The sequence below is a fragment of the Scedosporium apiospermum genome (genome assembly GCF_000732125.1).
Source record: "Scedosporium apiospermum strain IHEM 14462 chromosome Unknown SEQ_SAPIO_0154, whole genome shotgun sequence".
Lineage (NCBI taxonomy): Eukaryota > Fungi > Ascomycota > Sordariomycetes > Microascales > Microascaceae > Scedosporium > Scedosporium apiospermum.
This window is the reverse complement of record NW_015971855.1, coordinates 528,901-547,931: the sequence shown is the minus strand read 5'-3', so window position 1 is coordinate 547,931 and position 19,031 is coordinate 528,901. Positions and strand designations below refer to the sequence as shown.

Sequence of the window (19,031 nt, the reverse complement as noted above, 5' to 3'; positions counted from 1 at the left end):
GCCTCTTTCTGCTCGTTTAGTGAGGTGATATCTCGTCTGGAAAGTTTGAATTACCCTGCTGTTCTGAAAATAGCGAAACTTCCTGAAGGAAACAATAAAGGACGACGATTAGAAACCCGCTCCCCTACTTGTAAGAAAAGTGGGAATAGCTTCACCTGTAGTCCGTTAATAGGTGGTCAAACGGGAGGCCTAACGGATGTCTAAACGGAAGATCAATACGTCATGGGTTCCTGACCGATTTGAGCCTTCGTGCAAGCATTAAGTTAACAGAGCAACAAAATGTGACAACCTTTTAAACGGAACTCAAAACAGAGCATCGTTTCTGAATTGGGAATGAACTTCGAGGCAGCTTTTAACCAACCTGTCAATAGACTCGCACTTTTAACAAATACCTACCTGCACCCGAAATCTCGCCTCACCCTTCTTTGGAGAAGCAACATTATTTGGCGCATCTGTCATCTACTTTCCTCTTCTAGCTCTATCCCATCGCGATTGACCGACGGACTCACTCGGCATAAATCACGTGACTTGACAACCCAATTCCCGATTTCCCGCCAAGGCAATATTTGGCCCATAAACTTCCTCTGGCCCTAATTCAAAGAGCTTACTCATCAGCACACACCCAGAAATCTGAAGTGCCAGGAAATTCCGGCTTTGTCGACCACATCCACCTCGATCATCGCCAGACGCAAATTTCAACAGGAGGTTCCCATTCCACAAACGACAAAATGAGGACCTACGACGACACGTTCTCCGGACAGAGGATCTACCCTGGCAAGGTACGGACGCACTCGCGAATTTATTTTTCCCCTGTTTTCGGCAAGAAGGGGAGGAGAATGGTGCTTGGGAAGGATCCTGGGTGGTTTCCGAGGGGCATTGCGATGGCATTGCCGTGCAGGCCACTTCCTCGAAAGCCAAAACCTATTTTCTTTCCTGGCACAGGAAAGGAGGGCGGAGTTGGAACACACGGGACGTCTAGGGATATAGCGATACTGACTTTTGATGTTCTTCGGTGGATAGGGTAAGCTCTACGTCCGTGGCGACAGCAAGATCTTCCGATTCCAGAACGGCAAATCCGAATCTCTCTTCCTCCAACGAAAGAACCCCCGCCGCATCGCCTGGACGACCCTCTACCGCCGACAGCACAGGAAGGGTATCTCTGAGGTACGGCTTTCTACCCACTCTCTTTTTGCGCCTAGCCTCCCGAGGCCAGCTCGCATCGTGAAACCTTTTTCTTTTCCTTTCCTTTGCCTAGATAGGGAAAAGGAGGAGGGGAAAAAAGCTTTCGCTGCCCGCTGTACTTGCCATGAAGGAGAAAACCCCAGGGATTTTTGTTTTTATTAACCCCCCGTACAGGAAGTTGCCAAGAAGCGAACCCGCCGCGCCGTCAAGTCCCAGCGTGCCATCGTCGGTGCCTCCCTCGATGTCATCAAGGAGCGCCGAACCATGAGGCCCGAGGCCCGCGCCGCCGCCCGCGCCGAGGCCATCGCCGAGTCCAAGGAGAAGAAGCAGGCCGCCGCGAGCGCGAAAAAGGCCGAGAAGGCCAAGCTCGCCGCCCAGGCCGGCAAGGGCCAGACCGGCCGGATCCAGAGCAAGCAGGGTGCCAAGGGTGCGCAGGCTAAGCCTGCGGCTGCCAAGCGCTTCTAAGAGATAAAAAAAGAAATGAATAAAAACGAATACCTTTTTTAGTGGGGGACCGCTTGTTGGTGGGTTAAAGGCTCGGGAGTATAGCAAGGGTATGGCACGTTTTACCGAGGAGTTACAGTTGTCTTCTCTCTTTTTATTAAGGCAGGGTCTCTCGAAAAAAACATACTATCTTCACGGTTGACACGGTACTGCATGGACGCCCGAGGGGCGGTTCGGAGTGCATTGATAGATGATCACAATGCTATTTCTTTGCCTTGACCCCACGGACGTACTCTCCCCCAATTTCTTTTTTCTTCGGCGCATCGGGAAAACCAAAAACCAAAAGTGTGATCTTAAGGAACGCTCAGTGACGGATAGGAATTTATTTCATCTATTAGTTTCATTTTTTAACTCTGAGTGTTGATCTATTGATCTATCTCTGGACTGCAAAGCCAGTAACGGCTGCCCTTCTTCCCCAATTCGTCACTTATTCGTCGTCCAATACGGACATCATGTCACAACGCCTGGTTGCGTTTTAATCCATTTTTTACCACTTAGAGCCTGGCGAGGACGGCCTCGGCACCAGTGAGGGCAATACCGGGATCAACCTCCTTAGCAGCATAAATAACCTTGCCATGGTCAACAACAATGGCATATCGGTTAGCCCTCTCAGGACCGGCCCAGCCAATCTGAGAGGAGAAGGCAACGTTGGGGTCGCTCATGAAGAGCTGATTCTCAGGTGATTAGTAAATTGTCCTTCTGCCGTGGCCTTATATAGCTCCGCTCACCGACATTTGGGAGCTTTCGGAGGCGGAGAGGTTGAGAGGATTACTTACGATGGAGTCATCCTTGACGCCGTTGACCTTGCCCCAGCCGGACATCACGAATGCGTCGTTGTGGGCAATGAAGATGACATGGTCAACACCCTTAGCCTTGAGCTTGTCGATGTTGGCAATGTAGGAGGGGAGATGGGCGCTGGAGCAAGTAGGGGTGAAGGCGCCGGGAATGGCGACGATGACGACCTTCTTGTCGGCAAGGTCTATGTGAGCACGGTGTTAGCTAATGCTGGTATTGGGGAGCATTTTCTGAGACGAAATATCTAGACGGCGTGGAACACCTACTCTTGGAGACATCATAGTTTTGGGGACGGCCGCAGACGGTCACATCGCTAATCTCGGGGGTGTAGGGGATATAGGAGAAGGTAACACCCTCGGGGAAAGCGTCTCCAGCCTTGAGTTCGGGCATGTTTGCGAAATGAATTGGATTGATGGAATTGGATTGGTATCAGTGTAGTACCTTAGAAAATGTGAGCGTTCTGGAGATCGGGGAGTTTTTTGTTGGAATTAGTTACGAAGTCCGGATATAAGGAGAGGAATGAAAGCGACAATGGAGACTGATCAATGATGTTATATTCTCCTTATCTATTTTTATAGCTCTAATCGCCTTACGAATCACGCGGCAGGAACCGGACGTGTCAAAGTTCCACGGACGACCTGAGGCGGAACAAGCTATCCCGGCAGGCGCGACGGAAGAAAAGGGAAGCTTCGATTGCTGAATCCCCGAAGGCCTTCAGGGTCCTGCTGCTTGGTGGGGGGTCGTTGATGTTGGGGGCCGATGCCGGACCTAGCTTGGCGGGCGGAGACGTCCGGGTCCAGGCTCGATCTTGATGCGAGTCTATCCATTCACAAAGGTACAGACCAACAGAGCCTGGACGCTTGAAAGCTTCTTAGGTATTCGGGTTTCTCGAGTGAACTTCTGTGCTATGTCATAGATGGAAGGAGCAATGGGAACAATTAGTAATGGAAAGCTTCGCCTGCAGCTCCCGATGTTCGGCGGGTCGTCATTGCATCCAAGGTCTGACGCCATGTGCAGTAGACGTGGGTCTAAGTGGCTACAAAGTCTACAGCTGGGCAATTGCTTTTTGAGAACTTGAATGAGGGGTGAAATCGTGATTAGTGTGGTTAGTTGCAGCAACAACTTCAATCTAGGGAAAGTGGTCTCATTGCAAGCGGGGACTTTCCGAGAAGCCGAGTCATCTAGACCTCGATCTCCGTTCTCCTCTGATCAAGTATTTGGAATATTGGCAACATTTGGAATTGGAATCGGTCCGCGGACCTAAAATTCTTGACTCATAAGAACTTGGAAGGCACTTCATTATGGAGAGCGCCCTACGTATGACATCGAGAAAAAGGATAAAAAAAGAGCAATTTTCAAAAAGTCACCCCACACACAACTGAGAACGTTTGTAAGCAATTTGCTCCCGGATTTTTTATCAACTTGAGTTTAGATTAAAGGCTACAGAGTGAGCATGTTTTATAAGAACTAGATCCGTGATATGGAGACCTGGGAAGCCCGGATGAAACCGAACTCCTTAAGCCACTCTTTCCCCAGAAACGAATCCAGCATTAGCGTTCACAAGAATAGTAAACTCTTGTACATCTCCACCGAATCCGGCCGATAATGTCTAACCAAGAACAGCCCCGGCCGCCCTTTCCTCCGTTCTCCGAGGAGTCGGCCGGGAAGAAGGTCAAGGCTGCCCAGGATGCCTGGAACACCAAGTATGGGTCCCACTTACACGAAGTATGACGTGGATGCGTGGATGTAAATTGATGCCTTAGACAGGAATCCGGAAGCAGTCAAGCTCGCCTACACGACGGACTCCATTTGGAGGAACCGCGACCAATTCATCAAGGGCCGTGATGAGATTGTAGCTTTCCTGAGTAAGAAGTGGGAAAAGGAGAACGGCTATCGACTTAGGAAGGAGCTCTTCGCATTCACTGACAATAAGGCAAGGCCTCCTTGACTCAGCCCCCAAGCTCACTACCATTCTCGCCACATCCTCCAACTGTCCGCACCTAAATCTTACGTATGTTCTGACATCAATTTTTTTTCTCCCGCTAGATTGCGGTTCAATTCTGGTACGAGTGGCATGACGAGTCCGGGCAGTGGTGGCGCACTTATGGCCTCGAGGACTGGACATTCGCAGATAACGGATTGATGAGGAAGAGGCAGATGAGCGGCAACGATGTCAAGATCTCAGACGAGGAGAGATGGTTCAAGGATGGTGTAGATGTCAACTCGGTCGACATCTCCGAGAAGCACTGGTAAGTGGGTCTTGTATCAGTCTTGATATCATCCACCACCTTCACTGGTGTCGGCCAGTATGTGTCCAGAAGGGATGAACAGTGGCTACCTTGGGGACGGGCTTCTATTCTCTCATATGTACTATAGGATCAAGAGGTACAAACGGGAGGTTGTATGGTTACGAAAAAAATCATATCCAATGCTACCTAAAAAACTCCCATCACGCCAGATATACAGTCAAGCTGGCCAATTGCAATGGCTTTTACATCCTGAAGACACCAAACTTGGTCGCACCGGCCTTGGCCTCGTTCTTGCCTCCAAGGGCAGCCTGGAGACCCAGTCCCAGATACTTCCGAGTGTGCTCGGGAGGGATGACACCATCGTCCCATAACCTCGCCGAAGAGTACACAGAGTCACTCTGCTTTTCTATCGTGTCCCTCAACTCGGGGTTCTTCTTTCCGACCGTCTCCATGACGCTGGACAGCTGCTCGCTTCCCATAACACCAATCTTGGCATTGGGCCACATCCAGAGGAACCTCGGGCTATACGCCCTTCCACACATACCGTAGTTTCCGGCGCCGTACGAGCCACCGACGACGACGGTGAATTTGGGTACGTCGGCGCACGCGACCGCCGTCACGAGCTTGGCGCCGTGCTTGGCGATACCCTCACGCTCGGCCTGCGCACCAACCATGAAGCCGGAGATGTTCTGGAGGAAGATGAGAGGGATGCCTCGCTGGGCGCAGAGCTCGATGAAGTGAGCACCCTTGACCGAAGACGACGCGAAGAGGATACCGTCGTTGGCGACGATACCGACCTTGTGGCCGTAAATGCTGGCGAAGCCCGTCACGAGAGTGGAACCGAAGTCACGCTTGAACTCAGAGAACTTGGAGCCGTCGACGATGCGAGCAATCACTTCGCGGATGGGCAAGGGCTTCCGGAGGTTCGTTGTCGCAATTCCGAGAAGCTCTTCAGCGGGGTACAGGGGCTCCTCGAAAGTTTGCGTTTGTGCCGACTCCTTCTTGGGCCAGTTCAAGTTGCTCACACAACGTCTAGCTAGGGTAATGGCATGGGCATCGTCAACGGCAAGGTAATCAGTGACACCGGAGACGGAGGAGTGCATTTCACCTCCTCCGAGCTCTTCGGGGCTGACAACCTCGCCGGTAGCAGCCTTGACGAGCGGGGGACCAGCGAGGAAAATGTGACCTTGGTTCTGGACAATGATGCTCTCGTCGCTCATGGCGGGCACGTAGGCGCCACCAGCCGTGCATGGACCCATGACGACGGAGATCTGAGGAATACCCTGCGAACTCATCCTCGCCTGGTTGTAGAATATCCGGCCGAAATGCTCTCGGTCAGGGAAGACCTCGGCCTGGTGGGGAAGGTTGGCACCGCCGCTGTCAACCATGTAGATGCATCTATGATACCAAACGTTAGCGATTGTGCGCGTCTCAGAAATCTTTACGGACCAAGACTCACGGAAGATTGTTCTCCTGCGCAATGGCCTGCGCCCTCAAATGCTTCTTCACAGTAATGGGATAATATGTTCCACCCTTCACCGTGCTGTCATTCGCAACAATCACGCAGTGAACGCCCTCCACGACACCAACACCAGTGACGATACCGCCGGCGGGCACCTCCGCCTCGGGATACAGCTCATGTCCGGCGAGCGGAGATAGCTCCAGGAACGTGGTACCGGGGTCGATCAGCGCGGCGACACGATCGCGGGGCAGCATCTTCTTCCGCGCAAGGTGCTTCTCCCTCGCCTTCGCCGACCCGCCGAGCTGGGCCTTCTTGGTGAGCTCGCGCATGCGGGTCACAACCTCGCTCATCTGCCTCTCATTTTCCTTGAATTCCTCCGAAGACGTGTCGATGCTGCTCTGTATTAACGATATGGCGCTCGCTTGGCCGGGCGGCGTGAAGGTGGCTATGCTTCGGGTTAGCCTTGCGGGGCGGCCGAGGTTAGTCAATTGTCGCCTAAGGAGCAGCAGCTCCTTTGGCGATCGAGACAAGGACATTTTCGGAAGAACTGGGAGGAGAGAGATGGCAGTTGGGAGGAGGATGGAGGAATGATCGAGAATTGCACGGCTTCAATTGGGAATCAATTGCGAAGGGGAAGGGGGACGAGACGAAGGAAATAAAATCGCGTCGTGGGGTCCCCAATTGGTGTGGGAAGCCGTGAGCCGTGATCGAGAGCCGGTGACGTCCTTGATCGCTTCGGCATTGGCTGAATAACCGCAGACAGCCGCATTAAGCCGACCTGATCCGTAAGTGGGCGAGCCACATCGCTTTGCCAGGGACAGCCTCGGCACCGTAGATCTTCACTTCCAGAATACCGACGGAAGCCCAGCGTTCAATTATTATTTTTCTGCGATTGAGTTTCCCATCCAGCAGCATCCTTCCCTTTCCTTCCATGATCCAAAATTCTGCAGTAATTGGAAATTCGAGAGAAAAGATCACATCCTACCCCATGGCTTCTTCAGTAACACTCCGGTCCCTCGCAAGGCGGCCTGCCTGCCTCCAATCGGTCGTCCGATCGTCCCTCCTCCCCACCTGCCAAACCCGCTTCCACTCCAACAAGCACCCCAAGAACTTCGAAGCGCCCTCGGCGGCCGATCTATCTGAGCTACGCGATCGTGTTCAAGACTTTACGCGCCGCGAGATCCCCGAGGAGGTCGCCGCCCGCACGGATAAGACCAATGCGTTCCCCCCGGAGATGTGGAAGAAGCTTGGAGATGCTGGTCTCCTCGGTATTACTGCAGATGAGGATGTTGGTGGTCTGGGATTGGGATATCAGGCGCACATTATCGTCATGGAGGAGCTCTCTCGTGCCTCCGGCTCCATTGCCCTCAGCTACGCCGCTCACTCTCAGCTCTGCGTGAACCAGCTGCAACTCAATGGCTCGCCCGAGCAAAAGGCGAAATACCTCCCCGACTTGATCGCGGGTACGAAGGTCGGTGCGCTTGCTATGTCCGAGTCGGGATCCGGCAGCGACGTCGTCAGCATGCGCACCTCCGGGAAGGAGGTTGACGGTGGCTACCTTATCAACGGCTCCAAGATGTGGATCACCAACGGACCCGATGCCGACATCATCGTCGTCTACGCCAAGACCGAGCCTGACAAGGGCTCCAAGGGCATCACGGCCTTTATTGTCGAGACCGACCAGAAGGGCTTCAGCTGCGCGCGGAAGCTCGACAAGATGGGCATGAGGGGCAGCAACACGGGAGAGCTCAACTTTGACGACGTCTTCGTGCCCAAGGAGAACGTGTTGGGCAAGGTGAACGGAGGAGTCCGCGTCCTCATGGAGGGACTCGATCTCGAGCGGCTGGTCCTCAGCGCTGGCCCCCTCGGTTTGATGCAGGCCAGCTTGGACGTGGCGCTGCCTTTCGCCCACACGCGAAAGCAGTTCGGCCAGCCCATCGCCCACAACCAGTTCCTGCAAGGAAAGCTGGCGGACATGTACACCAAGCTTCAGGCGTCCAGGGCGTACACGTACGCCACGGCGAAGGCCGTCGATGAGGAGGGTCTTATTAAGACCCAGGATTGTGCTGGTGCGATATTATACGCTGCCGAGAGGGCGACGGAGTGTGCTCTCGACTGCGTACAGGTGCTTGGTGGCATGGGTTACACCGAGGAGATGCCGGCCTCTAGGATTCTCAGGGAGTAAGTTCTTGCCCCCAACAAGCTCATCTTGTCAACGAGCTTCTTTTTTCTTTCTTTTTTTGTATCATGTACTAACCCACTTTTCCTCCCACCGCAGCGCGAAACTTTATGAGATTGGAGCTGGAACTTCCGAAATCAGGAGGATGGTTATCGGCAGGGCGTTTAACAAGGAGTACGCCCATTTTGCTCAATGAACATAAGTGTTGATCTGTCAAAACAAATCGCCTTCTAGGATGTAGTTAAATTATTGTATATGACTTCACTATCCTTGACGGGGTTAAATATGCGCGCGCGTAGGCTGTATGTGTAGACATGTGTACGAGAGCAGGTGTTTGCCCCTTCCTGTAGGTTTCGTACCGAATGCTTCTCGGCCCGGAGAACATTTGATCCAGTATTTCAGGGATTGTGTGGAAGTGAGGCACACCTACAAGGCACACCTACTTGTCCAAGGAACTCAGCAAATCCTGGACGACCCATTCGGGAACCAAGGACGAAACGACTCGACTTCTCATCCATCGCCTTCACATAAATCTTCCTTCTGCTTGACTTTAAGGCACTAAATATCTATATATATATATATACACGCTAGAAACCCCCAGATCCCCAGATCCGCTTCCAAGTTTCTTCTTCCCCACCCCCCTGCCAGAACCCGGAACCCCCGAAGACAAGAAATCCCTCGTCGAAGACCCAGCGATCAGATACCCAATGACGCCAGCCAAGCCCTTAGCCCGATGTGGAAGGCGGGAACTTGATCTGGATGATACCAGATTCGCGAATGGTATCTCGCTGAGCTGCTGGAAGGGGAAACCGAAAGGCAGACTGGAATGTCGAGTGCACTTTGTGCTGTCCAGATCCACCTTGCATAAAGGGGGGTGCTGGGAAACAGCGTGCTTCGTCTGGAAGGTCGTATTTTTCGCACACGCACATACTTGCGTATGATTCAGTTAGCTTCCTTCTCTTCGCCACAATCGTCCCAAAGTATCGATAGAATTTGGAATCCTTGATGTTCGTCGCTTGGAAAATGTGCCGGCAAGCTTAAGTCGCAGAGAGAGACTCGATAATAACCCACCGGGGATTCCTTGCCCGCTCTCCCGCCATAATTCACAGTCCACTAGGCTGATGATGGATGTTCCCCGGTCCAATCTGGGGACGCCCACTTTGGGAAACTGGTGGGATATCTTCAACCTTGGAGATCCGTATTATAGCGCGCAGCAGTCGGACGGCATTCCGAATACGGCATCCTCCCCAAGGGGGCCAATTCTGGTACAGGGAAGATCGTCTCTGCAAACGCTTCCCAACCCCGCCGAATAGAGTGATTCCCTCCGTGAACTTGAGATCCCTTCGCCGTGCTGTGCAGGTCACTGAATCGATATTCGACCCTCTTGAGTGTCTGGCAATGAAACCAGTGCTATTTGCTGTCGAAATCGATAACTAGCATGCTGCCGGAGGTTGTGAGGACGCGCATTGGCCTTCTCGATGTCGTCGGACATGATGCCAATATCCTCGACCTAAGGCAAACACCATTGCAACCAAACCAAACCTAAAGTGAAGAGTGAAAATCAAATGCGGCTGAGGCGAGTTTTATGGTAAGTGTGGCACACTCTCATCAGAGTGGACGAACAGTCCAACGGGACCGACCCCGCTCCCGACGTCGACATCCGAAAACAGTACGCCGTGTCGACAGGCAAATGGGTCTATTCTTCCAAAAAGAGTCGCGCCATTAACCCTCCCCCCGAACCATGTATATTCCCGATGGTATTCATCACTAATGTCGGAGGAAAGCGGTCGCGACCATCAGTCCACTTCACGCAATCCATGTCTCGCTATCACACTCGCTTGCCCAAAAACACACAATCCCGGGGTTCATTGAAACTATCGACCATTTGCTCAACAGCGCGTGGGGTTTGGGAGGGGGAATCTCAGCCCTCATGTCCCCGAACCCCCACGCACGTCAGAGCCTCCGCGTCGTCCGATGTAACGACCGGGGGCGGGGGGGAGGGGGGGCAGGAGTCAAGGTGCGACAAAAGCATCGAAGCGAAGAAACTGCTATGATCCGTATGAAGTACAAACAAGTATCGCATAACCGTCACTCTTTTCAGCCTCCAAAAGAACTTACAATTACCGCGAGGGGGGAACGGAACGGACGGAGGAGAACAGGAGTCAAAAACCACCAAGTTTCAGATTGCGCGTCTATGGACGAGCTACCATGTATTCTTTTTAATTTTAGTACGCCATAGAGACTACCCGTGACCGAACCCCGCTAGATATGCTTAGAGAAGATTTCTCAAAGTGTTGAACTAGAATGGTCAGATTGGCGAGGGATAGCAAAAAACACGCAAATTCTAATCACCTTTGAATCAAACAGAACCTGTAAACCCCTCGCTTGCCTTGCTAATAACTAATAACCCCCTGATAACACGCCATTCAGCTGAAAGAGAACAGAAAAGATGCAAAAAGAAGAGAAAGAAAAAGCATCAGAACTAAAACGTGTTATTCGGCCAATATAAGTGATATCTGAAAGACACAACAAGAAAATAAACGCCTTCCAACTCCTGTTCAACGATGCTAAATAGGTAGATGCGAAGCAGGGGCTATTCGTAGGCCATGGCTAGAGTCAAGAACGGAGATCCAGTCGGTTGTCCCCGAGATTAAATATTACACGACATTAATGCTTCGACCGGGGCTTGTCACCAAGCCTGCCCTTTTCTCTTTCGAGAAGAAGAGTGAGTTGACTCTTTGTCCGTGCTAGCGGAACTTCTGGCGTCGCGCTTGGTGGGGTAGGCATCAGTCGAGTTTCGAGCAGAGACGTCGCAGACGGTCCTCGGGGTAGGCGATAGCTGGGCGCCTCCGGGCTTTCCGCTGTCGATGCTCCAGGCCAAGGAATTTCGTTTCTGTTGATATCAATAATAGTTCCAAGTGCCGCAACCGTCGTTGTCGATGCTGTCGGTTCGGCGGCTAGGGCGCGCCGCAATGATTTACTCGAGCTCATGCTGGTGCCCTTCAGCTCAATATGAGACTGCGACCTGGGAAGAGTCGTCCGTCCTTGAGGTGTCCTCCTGAACTCCGTGCTCTGTGTCCGATCGAGCTTGACGGGACTGGCGTCATGGCTTAGGTTAGCCTTGCCTTTTTCGGGTACGATTTCCACCGGCTTCTTTTCCCGGGAGTTGTCGGGCGCGGGTGAGGTGGCTATAGGATCCGCCGCTCGATGATGCGTAGGTATCCTTTCCTGGGCAGGCTGCTTAGGCGCAGGGCGCTTTCCGGCTGCTTTGGCACTCAAACCTCGTCGTGGCGAGGTAGTAGACCCTGTGCTGCTAGGCGAGCTCTGATCACCAGACTGTTCGGCAATAGGGGCAACAGCGTGCTGAGCTCCCTGGTGCCTTGAGGTGGCGGGTACATCTTCCTTAGATGCACTATCCGAAGCTGTCGATGACTGGGAACTAATCCGTCGGGGCAAAGCCGGTCGTCGTTTTGTCCCGATCGATGCGTGGAACCGTTTAGTATGTGCTGAAGTCTTTCGCTTCTCGGATTTAGCTGGAGAAGATGATTTCCGTGTATCCGTTCCTGCAGTTGATGCGCTTCCTGAAGATGCGTCCCCGTCATCCTTGCTGTCGTCGACATCGGGGACTACAAAGCGTGCTGTCGGCCGTGGTCCTGATTTCGAGTCGCCTCGAGACTTCTTCAGAATTGGGTGAGGTGGTGGTGCTTGAGTGGGTTTGGAGGATGATGAGCCTGCCACTGGAGCTGAGGTCTCCTCAGCACTAGGCTTCGCCGGCTTCAATGGCGTCGTGTCCGCGCCTTGTTGAGGCTTTGGAGCATCTGCCGTCTTTGAGGCTTCCTCGGCACTCGCTTTCTCGGCTTGGCGTCTCAACTCCCAGGGCGGTGGCCGGTCGACAAACTTGAAAGAAAGGTTAGTAATACGGTTTCTCAGCCAAGGGGGATGAATGTTCGATGCAAAAGAGTGAGAATTACCACGGGGGGCTCCCATCTGTTCGGAGGTCCTGGTATAGGTGCAATGGTCGGGCCAGTCGAGATCTCTTCGAACAGCTTTGCGAGAACTGTTCCACTCAAGTATTTCCGATCACTTCCCCAGACATGCCACCAGAAATTCTCCAAACGATTCGCAGTAGGGTCGATTAGTCGACGAAACGTTGTAGTATACACTAAAGAGCAGAAGAGAGGGAAATCAGATACCCGCGAACTATTGAGACGCAAGCCGTGGACCTACAGGCCGGGCCATGATGATCATGGCCAAGCTGTGAAACAGAGGAGGAGCGAGGAGCCAGCAGACTTACCCTTCCAGTATTCCTTTATTTTCTCGGGAGGGACCGTAGGATAACTTGCAACTTCCTTGTAGATGTCCTGGGAGTTTACCACAAACCCCTTGGGCAGAATCATATGCGAGGGATCCATCCCTCCACGCGGACTGGCTCAACAACACCAGCGGAACAGCCTCGAAGCCGAGAAGGGGCGGTGAGCACAGGTTCGCCGGCGCCAGAAGATGGTCCTCGCTAGTCAAGGGTTATGTGATTGGTAGAGCTTCTGAAATGCCCTACATGTACCACTAGAGTGAAGGTTGGGCATTCATGATCGCTTGAAATGCTTAAAGAGACCTAGTCCGGATCTAGGGAGTGTTCCCAGCAGGAAAGACGCAGAGGGCCGTGCTGAAGAATAGGTGAAATAGTCACCCAGGTTTTAATTCCAAAGAAAAAATAATCGAGTTGGCCAGAAGGAAGGAAGATGGGAGAAAGGATGATGAGCGCAAACTGGATGATGTTATCGGGGGCGCACAGCAGAGTTCAGGAATAGAGCCAGGATCGTGCTCGCAGCCACAGTGGTTCACAAGATCCAAATGTGATGGATCGATTGGAGTGATAGAACTCGCCGTGTGAAGCGCTTGTGCTGGTTGGGCCGGTGAAGGAGCCACCGGCTGAGAAGGGTCAAATACGTCAAGCTCGGAAGATATAGATAGACCGATATAGTCGAATGCCGTAACGGAATGTCCAGGCACACAAGGAAGCCCACGCTATGCAGGAGGAATGGGTCAGAACATGGAGAGGGGGTGGGCGGCCTTCTCGAAGTTTGCGCGAAGAAGACGGGCGTTGGAGGCCGATACTATTTTGATACGAAGCCGAACAATAGAAGTGGGTCAAAAATGTGGGCAAGAATTGCGAATTACCAATGATTGGAAACTCGAACTCGCTACAGTGGCTCCAATCAATGGTATAGAGGGTCTATGTGGTGGTTCCTGAGAAGTCGGGAAGGGTGGATGGCGAGCGGTGTGGGTGTTAGATGCGGCAGCTCATCTCATTTTGAGGATGTGTGAAAGAAGGCCGCGACAAGAGGGTTAAGGTCGAGTCGGGCTGAGAGATAGGTTTTGTGCGAAATTAGGTGGAGGGGTAACAACGGTAAGACATAGTTGTACTACAATTGTAGTTAGATCGAAGTGCGAAGAAGAGAGCAGGCGGCGACAACGGAGGAGACTTGTCGGGGAAAGTATTGAGCTAAGGGTTGCCGGCGGTACGTCCGCTCTAAACCGCTAACCAAAGAGAGGAACTGAGGAGAATCAATGTCCGAAGTGAAGGAACGAAGTGCGAAGTGCGAAGTAGTGTACACTATGTAGTGTGTAGATGTAGTGTACTTGTAGGGCGTAGTAGTGTAGTAGTGTAGGCTGGGGCATGGGATTATTGGCGTCAAGTGGGACTCGTGGGTCGGATAAGGCATTGGGACGAGGGAACAGTTCCAGAGGAGGGAAGCAACAGACTCGTTGACACTTTGCAAGCCGGGGTCGGTTGGGGGTTTCCAAGACAAGTACGAAGTAAATTGATGGGAGTGGTCGAGCGGTCGGCATGGGCTCAGTCTAAGCTCGATTTGATTGTTACCTTAACGTGTACGAAGCAAAGTCCGAGCCTGGCTGAGCTTGGGCGTTTCCGTTGCATAATTTCAAAAGGCGGTCCCAGGGGCCTGGGCCAGCAGGGGAGTGTGGGGATGAGGAGTGCCTGGTCCAGACAACCTGGTAGGTCAGCGCTTGACACTATCAATGTGGGCTGACAACTGGACGGAGCAATTCCAACAGGTCGTCGACGTGAATCGGTCAAGTCAAGATCGCAGTGTCTCACTCAGTCAGCGACTCAGTGGTGGGCTACACCAGGCTGCCAGCGGTACGTACTTGTACTACGCAGTTGACTTCCAACGCTACACGAGGTGTTGCTGATTCGATTCATGAACCCAATGCAGCTTCCAACGTTCCTATCTCAGTCTCTGGAGTACGAAGCAAGAGCATGCGCTGCCAGTGTGGTACGCGGATACTTACTTATTCGTCATGTCCAAGTTGACAGAACAAATGGAGCTCGACTAACCCGCATTCGTATGGAGTTTATTGGGCTGTTGCTATTACCTCAGGCTCCAGCAAAGACCGCTCCCGGTCTAGCTTCTTTGATCGATTAATTAGCCGTCTGGCCAGAAGCAACATGAAGCTAGCATGTTCTTTCCCGATCCTCCGCCCACTGACAAAACATCAATCAGCTCGCGCATGTGAACGTCCCGCATGGGGGGGAAGAATCAAGTACTTCGTACATCGTAGTCCAGTTGACCACGACTTCCAACTCGTCGGGGAAGAGCGTGGCTACAACGAAGGCATGTGCTTTTGTTCTGCCTCAGAGATGGAAGCAAGGGCGAGTGTTTCCACATCGTCCTTTCTCAAGAGAATGTGAGATGGCGCCCGAGCACCTGTTGCAGCTTCAAGTTGCTATTAGTTACCTGGGTGTAGTGGAATCCACATTTCGGCTGGAGAGGTCAGTTGATCCCGGTCCCTGATGGCCTCGGACTTTACAAAAAAGGAACAAGGAAGCACGAAGTATAGGGCAGCCGTCTCTAACTTCCAGACCAGGTGAGACGCGACATTGATCAATGTACCACGCAGGTTGCAACTGAGATCAATCGAACCGTCAAAGTGCACTTCTCGTGTTGTTTGCGGAAGCTGCGTACGGATCATCGATGACTTCAATGGTTAACTGTAGGGCTAATAATTGTACTCTTGTACACAGCACAGGTACTTCCTACTTCGTACAGTGGTGTACATAAAATTGTAGTGGAAGCTGCCAAGCATTTCTATCAAGCAACAAGCTTCAACGCCATCTATTTTAGCGCTACATCCCCTGAATTCTTCCAGAACACCTCAACCTTTTCACTCGGCAACTTTATAACTCCGATGAAGACAGCGCAGAGTGCAATGTGCATACTAGACCCCAGGTGGACTTCTGCCATCTCTTGGGGTTCGCATTAATAGTAATAGATTGACGCCAACTCAGGCGGATGGCAGTCTCACTTCGCAATGAAATCGTGCTAGAACTGTCTACCACCATGCTAATCAATTTAATGTTTGCCAAGAGCTCCCCCCTACACAGGTACGAATATCAGGCTTATTGTTCATGATCGGAAACAGCAATGGTCCCGTCCCTGGACTGAAGTGAAATGCCGGGAGGGCCGAGTTACTTCGTGGCCACTTGATCAATGAGATCTCGTGGATTAACCCCTATCAATGGGGGAGATCAGCACAAGAGGGCTAATACCTCAGGCCTCCCAGGTCTTTCAAATGAGCCAGTGCTCCTCGTCACCGCTTATTCCTCTCTGCAACGGCCAAGCATTCGACTAACCTTCTGCATGCCCTACAGACGACTGTCCTCGGGGCTACGAAGTACGCCTTCGCTAGGCGATTCGGTTTACGCCCAGCGCGTGCAGCATACATACTTGAGGACACCAGGATCACAGAATCTGATGCCGTTGCTTCCGGACACCAGCCGAAATTTCTACCCGACAGCCAGATTTCTCCCCAACGTATTACGGGAAACATGACGCGTGGTGACCGACTAGGGCTCTCTTTCAAGACCCCAATCTCTTCGGATTCGGTGTTAGTTAACCGACCGAGGATCGACAACCTTGTTAGTTTCTAGGTACTTCGCAATGAACAAGCACAAAAGTGACCAGCTAGGGTCGCCCATTCTGTTTGTGGCCAGGTGACTTCATCGGTGCCAGAACTGACAGGATGCCTAGGGTTCTCCCCCTGTCACTAAGCCAAATGTGCTTCGATTTTTCAAATCACTTGTGATTTGCTTCTCCCGCCAAGGGACTTGAGGAAATAAGACTGGGGGATGATCGTCCACCGGATTTACGAAGGAAAGGGGCTCGCGAAGAGGCAAGGAGCTTCTCATGATTGCTTCGTACACTGGCACGGTGACACCGCGCACTCTCAGCAAGAAAACGCTTCCCCTGGACGAAGTAATAAAGGCCATACTGATGCAGCTCTGCAGGTCCCGTTGGCGGGAGTGGTGATCTGCCCTTAAGGACGACCAATTAAAATGCTCGAGACTGTTACCAAGATCCCATTGCCTCGAACATTCCCCAGCGAACCAATCCGACGTTGTCTCAGCAGATCAATTCCAGTCATTGAACATGTCTTCTTCTCTGCAGAACATTTGCGGCACATCCGGGTTATTTCGAAGGATGAGTACGAACCAGCCATCCTTCCAGCCCACAACCAGACACCAATCCGATTCCATCCAATTATTACAAGTTGACAAAGGTATTCTCACAATCATACACAATAAGCCGAGCTCCCAATGCCTCCTTCCAAGTCTGGAAGTCTAGCTCACACTTGTCAAGCTGGAAACGCCAAGCGCCGAGGCGAGGCAGGAATTGATCTGTTGCTTCGTAAATCGTTCCAAACATTGCCATCTTCGGGATTCCAGAGACCAGGGAATGACCCCAGATCGGGGACACATATTTGCCATGTGGCCAAGAGTCTAGGTGAGACAACAGACCAGGCAGATCGGGAGTCAATTACCTCATCCTAGTAGTACTCTTCCAAATGGCCAGGATTGGTATACGGATACTCCGTACGATTGACGAACATCTTAAGGTGGTACGGAGAGTTGCAAAGTAGGACATGTACCTCGTCTCACTAGCCAGTCCGCTCATGGCTTTCGGGTCTTCTGATCTTCTCTGCGGGCGGGGGTGTTGAGTCGTGTGACCATGACGGTGAGCTCTGGCACGGAAACCTGCTCCGTACGGACCGGAAGCTTGACGGGTATCTGTTCGTCGTACGGAGTACACGTCGGACAAATCGCAGGGCTGTGCTTCGCAGATTACATGATAGAAAGGTCAACCACCTATGAAACAGTGGTTTACGGTCGGCATTGATGTCAGATGTCACGAGGCGCTACAACAGAGAGGAGTACGAAGTACTTTGTAAACTTAGATTACGAACGAGTCCCTTTCAAATCCTCAAGGATCCGACGACTGATGATTGCGAGTTCCTATTCCCGGCATTAGGCGAAGCTCTCTCTGGCGGACTAATGGGCCGGAAGCATTCCCCGCAGCACCCCATGGTGGGCGTTCCAGAAGAATTCTCTTTTCAGTTAAGATCCATTCATTGCGAGCGCCTGTGGACGGGCTTGGCTAGGCCGTGCCTTTCCCATGGACAAGCCTCGGCCCTGACCTTGCCCTCCTCGCGCTATTTCATTATTACTCTTCTGCAAAAAGCGGTGTTGAGCTGGCATCTTGTCCCGCAGATGTTGCTGCACTCCTGAGCCCTTTAATTTTCCCCTGTCCTTTTTCTCTCACGAGAGGGGAATCTCACGGATCTGAGAGGTTTTGACTCCTCTTAGCCCCTCCTTCCTGTTCCGAACAGGAAGAGCTTGATTCAGCGAAACAGGGGTTGGCGAACCCACGAGGAAGATCCCTGTACTTGAGCTGTCTGTTTTTTCACACCGACCCCAGAGTCTCGGGTTCCAGAGAGGGTAGCTTCCCATGTCTAGCGTCAGTCACCTCACACGCACGACGTTGCTAGGGTCTGGGGTTTCGAAGACCTTCCCTCTTGAGTCTTTCTCACCGACTTTACCGCTGATGATCTCGGCTCTTAGAAATTGTGGCCAACCGAAACAAAACCGCGCAAAACCTCCTTTGCGTTTTTTATTGCCCTTCTTTTCTTTTTTTCCCTTTTTTTTTTTTTTTTTTTCCTTGGTATGTTTACGTGGCACAAGCTACATTTCCAGAAGCAAGCGGCAGGGCCCTACTACTTCGTACTTCTTCTCCTTTTCATGCGGGCCTCCACCCGGAGTGGCTCTTGGCTCCGGGCCTATCAGATTGGCTCGTGGAGGCGATTGCGGCTTCTTTTGGCCAGAACTGCCTTTTGGGGCAACTCATGTTGACTTTTCGTTCTGTACTTTTCCCGCCTATCTTTTCACCTCTTCTCTTCTTCGGAGTAATAGTGGTGCGCTCCCCAGAGCGGACGGGCTGAACCGGGTCGCGCATCGAAACTCATATTATTCCCGGCCGACTTTGAAACGACGCTCTAGTGTATTCTCGGGGGAATCCTCGAAAACCAACAGTCTAGAATCTTTCCATATTTCCGACGAATTTTCGAAGATTTTCAAAACGCACCCCCTCCCTCCCGTAATGGTGCCACCAGGTTTACAGGTATAATGGGAGATTTGGCAGTGTGTTCTGGCAAATCGTTTCGTCGTTGATCCGCTCGAATTCGCACCTGTGCGAAGGAATCCGAGATAGGAGTCGAGTTGCTACCAGATATGCCCGGCCCAGCCACTCGCTTGCCTTCGAGGATCATCACTTCCCGATTAGAAGCTTGAGAGAATATTCGACAG

The 19,031-nt window shown here is 52.2% G+C and overlaps 6 protein-coding genes across 6 annotated transcripts; 3 read left to right on the top strand and 3 right to left on the bottom strand.

Annotated features, from left to right (window-relative positions):
• Positions 1-728: 728 nt before the first annotated feature.
• SAPIO_CDS9938 (uncharacterized protein) lies at positions 729-1,647 on the top strand (the record flags this gene model as incomplete). Its single annotated transcript, XM_016791221.1, has 3 exons — positions 729-779; positions 1,021-1,164; positions 1,357-1,647. The coding sequence occupies 3 exons, from the start codon at positions 729-731 to the stop codon at positions 1,645-1,647; spliced, it is 486 nt and encodes a 161-aa protein (XP_016639065.1).
• Positions 1,648-2,180: 533 nt separating this feature from the next.
• SAPIO_CDS9937 (uncharacterized protein) lies at positions 2,181-2,871 on the bottom strand (the record flags this gene model as incomplete). The annotated part of the gene is made up of 3 exons (XM_016791220.1): positions 2,181-2,354; positions 2,463-2,665; positions 2,748-2,871. 3 exons carry the CDS (start codon positions 2,869-2,871, stop codon positions 2,181-2,183), a joined length of 501 nt encoding a protein of 166 aa, XP_016639064.1.
• Positions 2,872-4,086: 1,215 nt separating this feature from the next.
• Positions 4,087-4,734, top strand: SAPIO_CDS9936 (uncharacterized protein; the record flags this gene model as incomplete). Its single annotated transcript, XM_016791219.1, has 2 exons — positions 4,087-4,206; positions 4,528-4,734. 2 exons carry the CDS (start codon positions 4,087-4,089, stop codon positions 4,732-4,734), a joined length of 327 nt encoding a protein of 108 aa, XP_016639063.1.
• A 238-nt stretch (positions 4,735-4,972) lies between these two features.
• Positions 4,973-6,728, bottom strand: SAPIO_CDS9935 (putative methylcrotonoyl-CoA carboxylase beta chain, mitochondrial; the record flags this gene model as incomplete). The annotated part of the gene is made up of 2 exons (XM_016791218.1): positions 4,973-6,128; positions 6,190-6,728. The coding sequence occupies 2 exons, from the start codon at positions 6,726-6,728 to the stop codon at positions 4,973-4,975; spliced, it is 1,695 nt and encodes a 564-aa protein (XP_016639062.1).
• Positions 6,729-7,180: 452 nt separating this feature from the next.
• On the top strand, positions 7,181-8,567 carry SAPIO_CDS9934 (Isovaleryl-CoA dehydrogenase 1, mitochondrial; the record flags this gene model as incomplete). Its single annotated transcript, XM_016791217.1, has 2 exons — positions 7,181-8,373; positions 8,471-8,567. 2 exons carry the CDS (start codon positions 7,181-7,183, stop codon positions 8,565-8,567), a joined length of 1,290 nt encoding a protein of 429 aa, XP_016639061.1.
• A 2,471-nt stretch (positions 8,568-11,038) lies between these two features.
• Positions 11,039-12,783, bottom strand: SAPIO_CDS9933 (uncharacterized protein; the record flags this gene model as incomplete). The annotated part of the gene is made up of 3 exons (XM_016791216.1): positions 11,039-12,268; positions 12,343-12,428; positions 12,666-12,783. The coding sequence occupies 3 exons, from the start codon at positions 12,781-12,783 to the stop codon at positions 11,039-11,041; spliced, it is 1,434 nt and encodes a 477-aa protein (XP_016639060.1).
• Between the last annotated feature and the right edge of the window lie 6,248 nt (positions 12,784-19,031).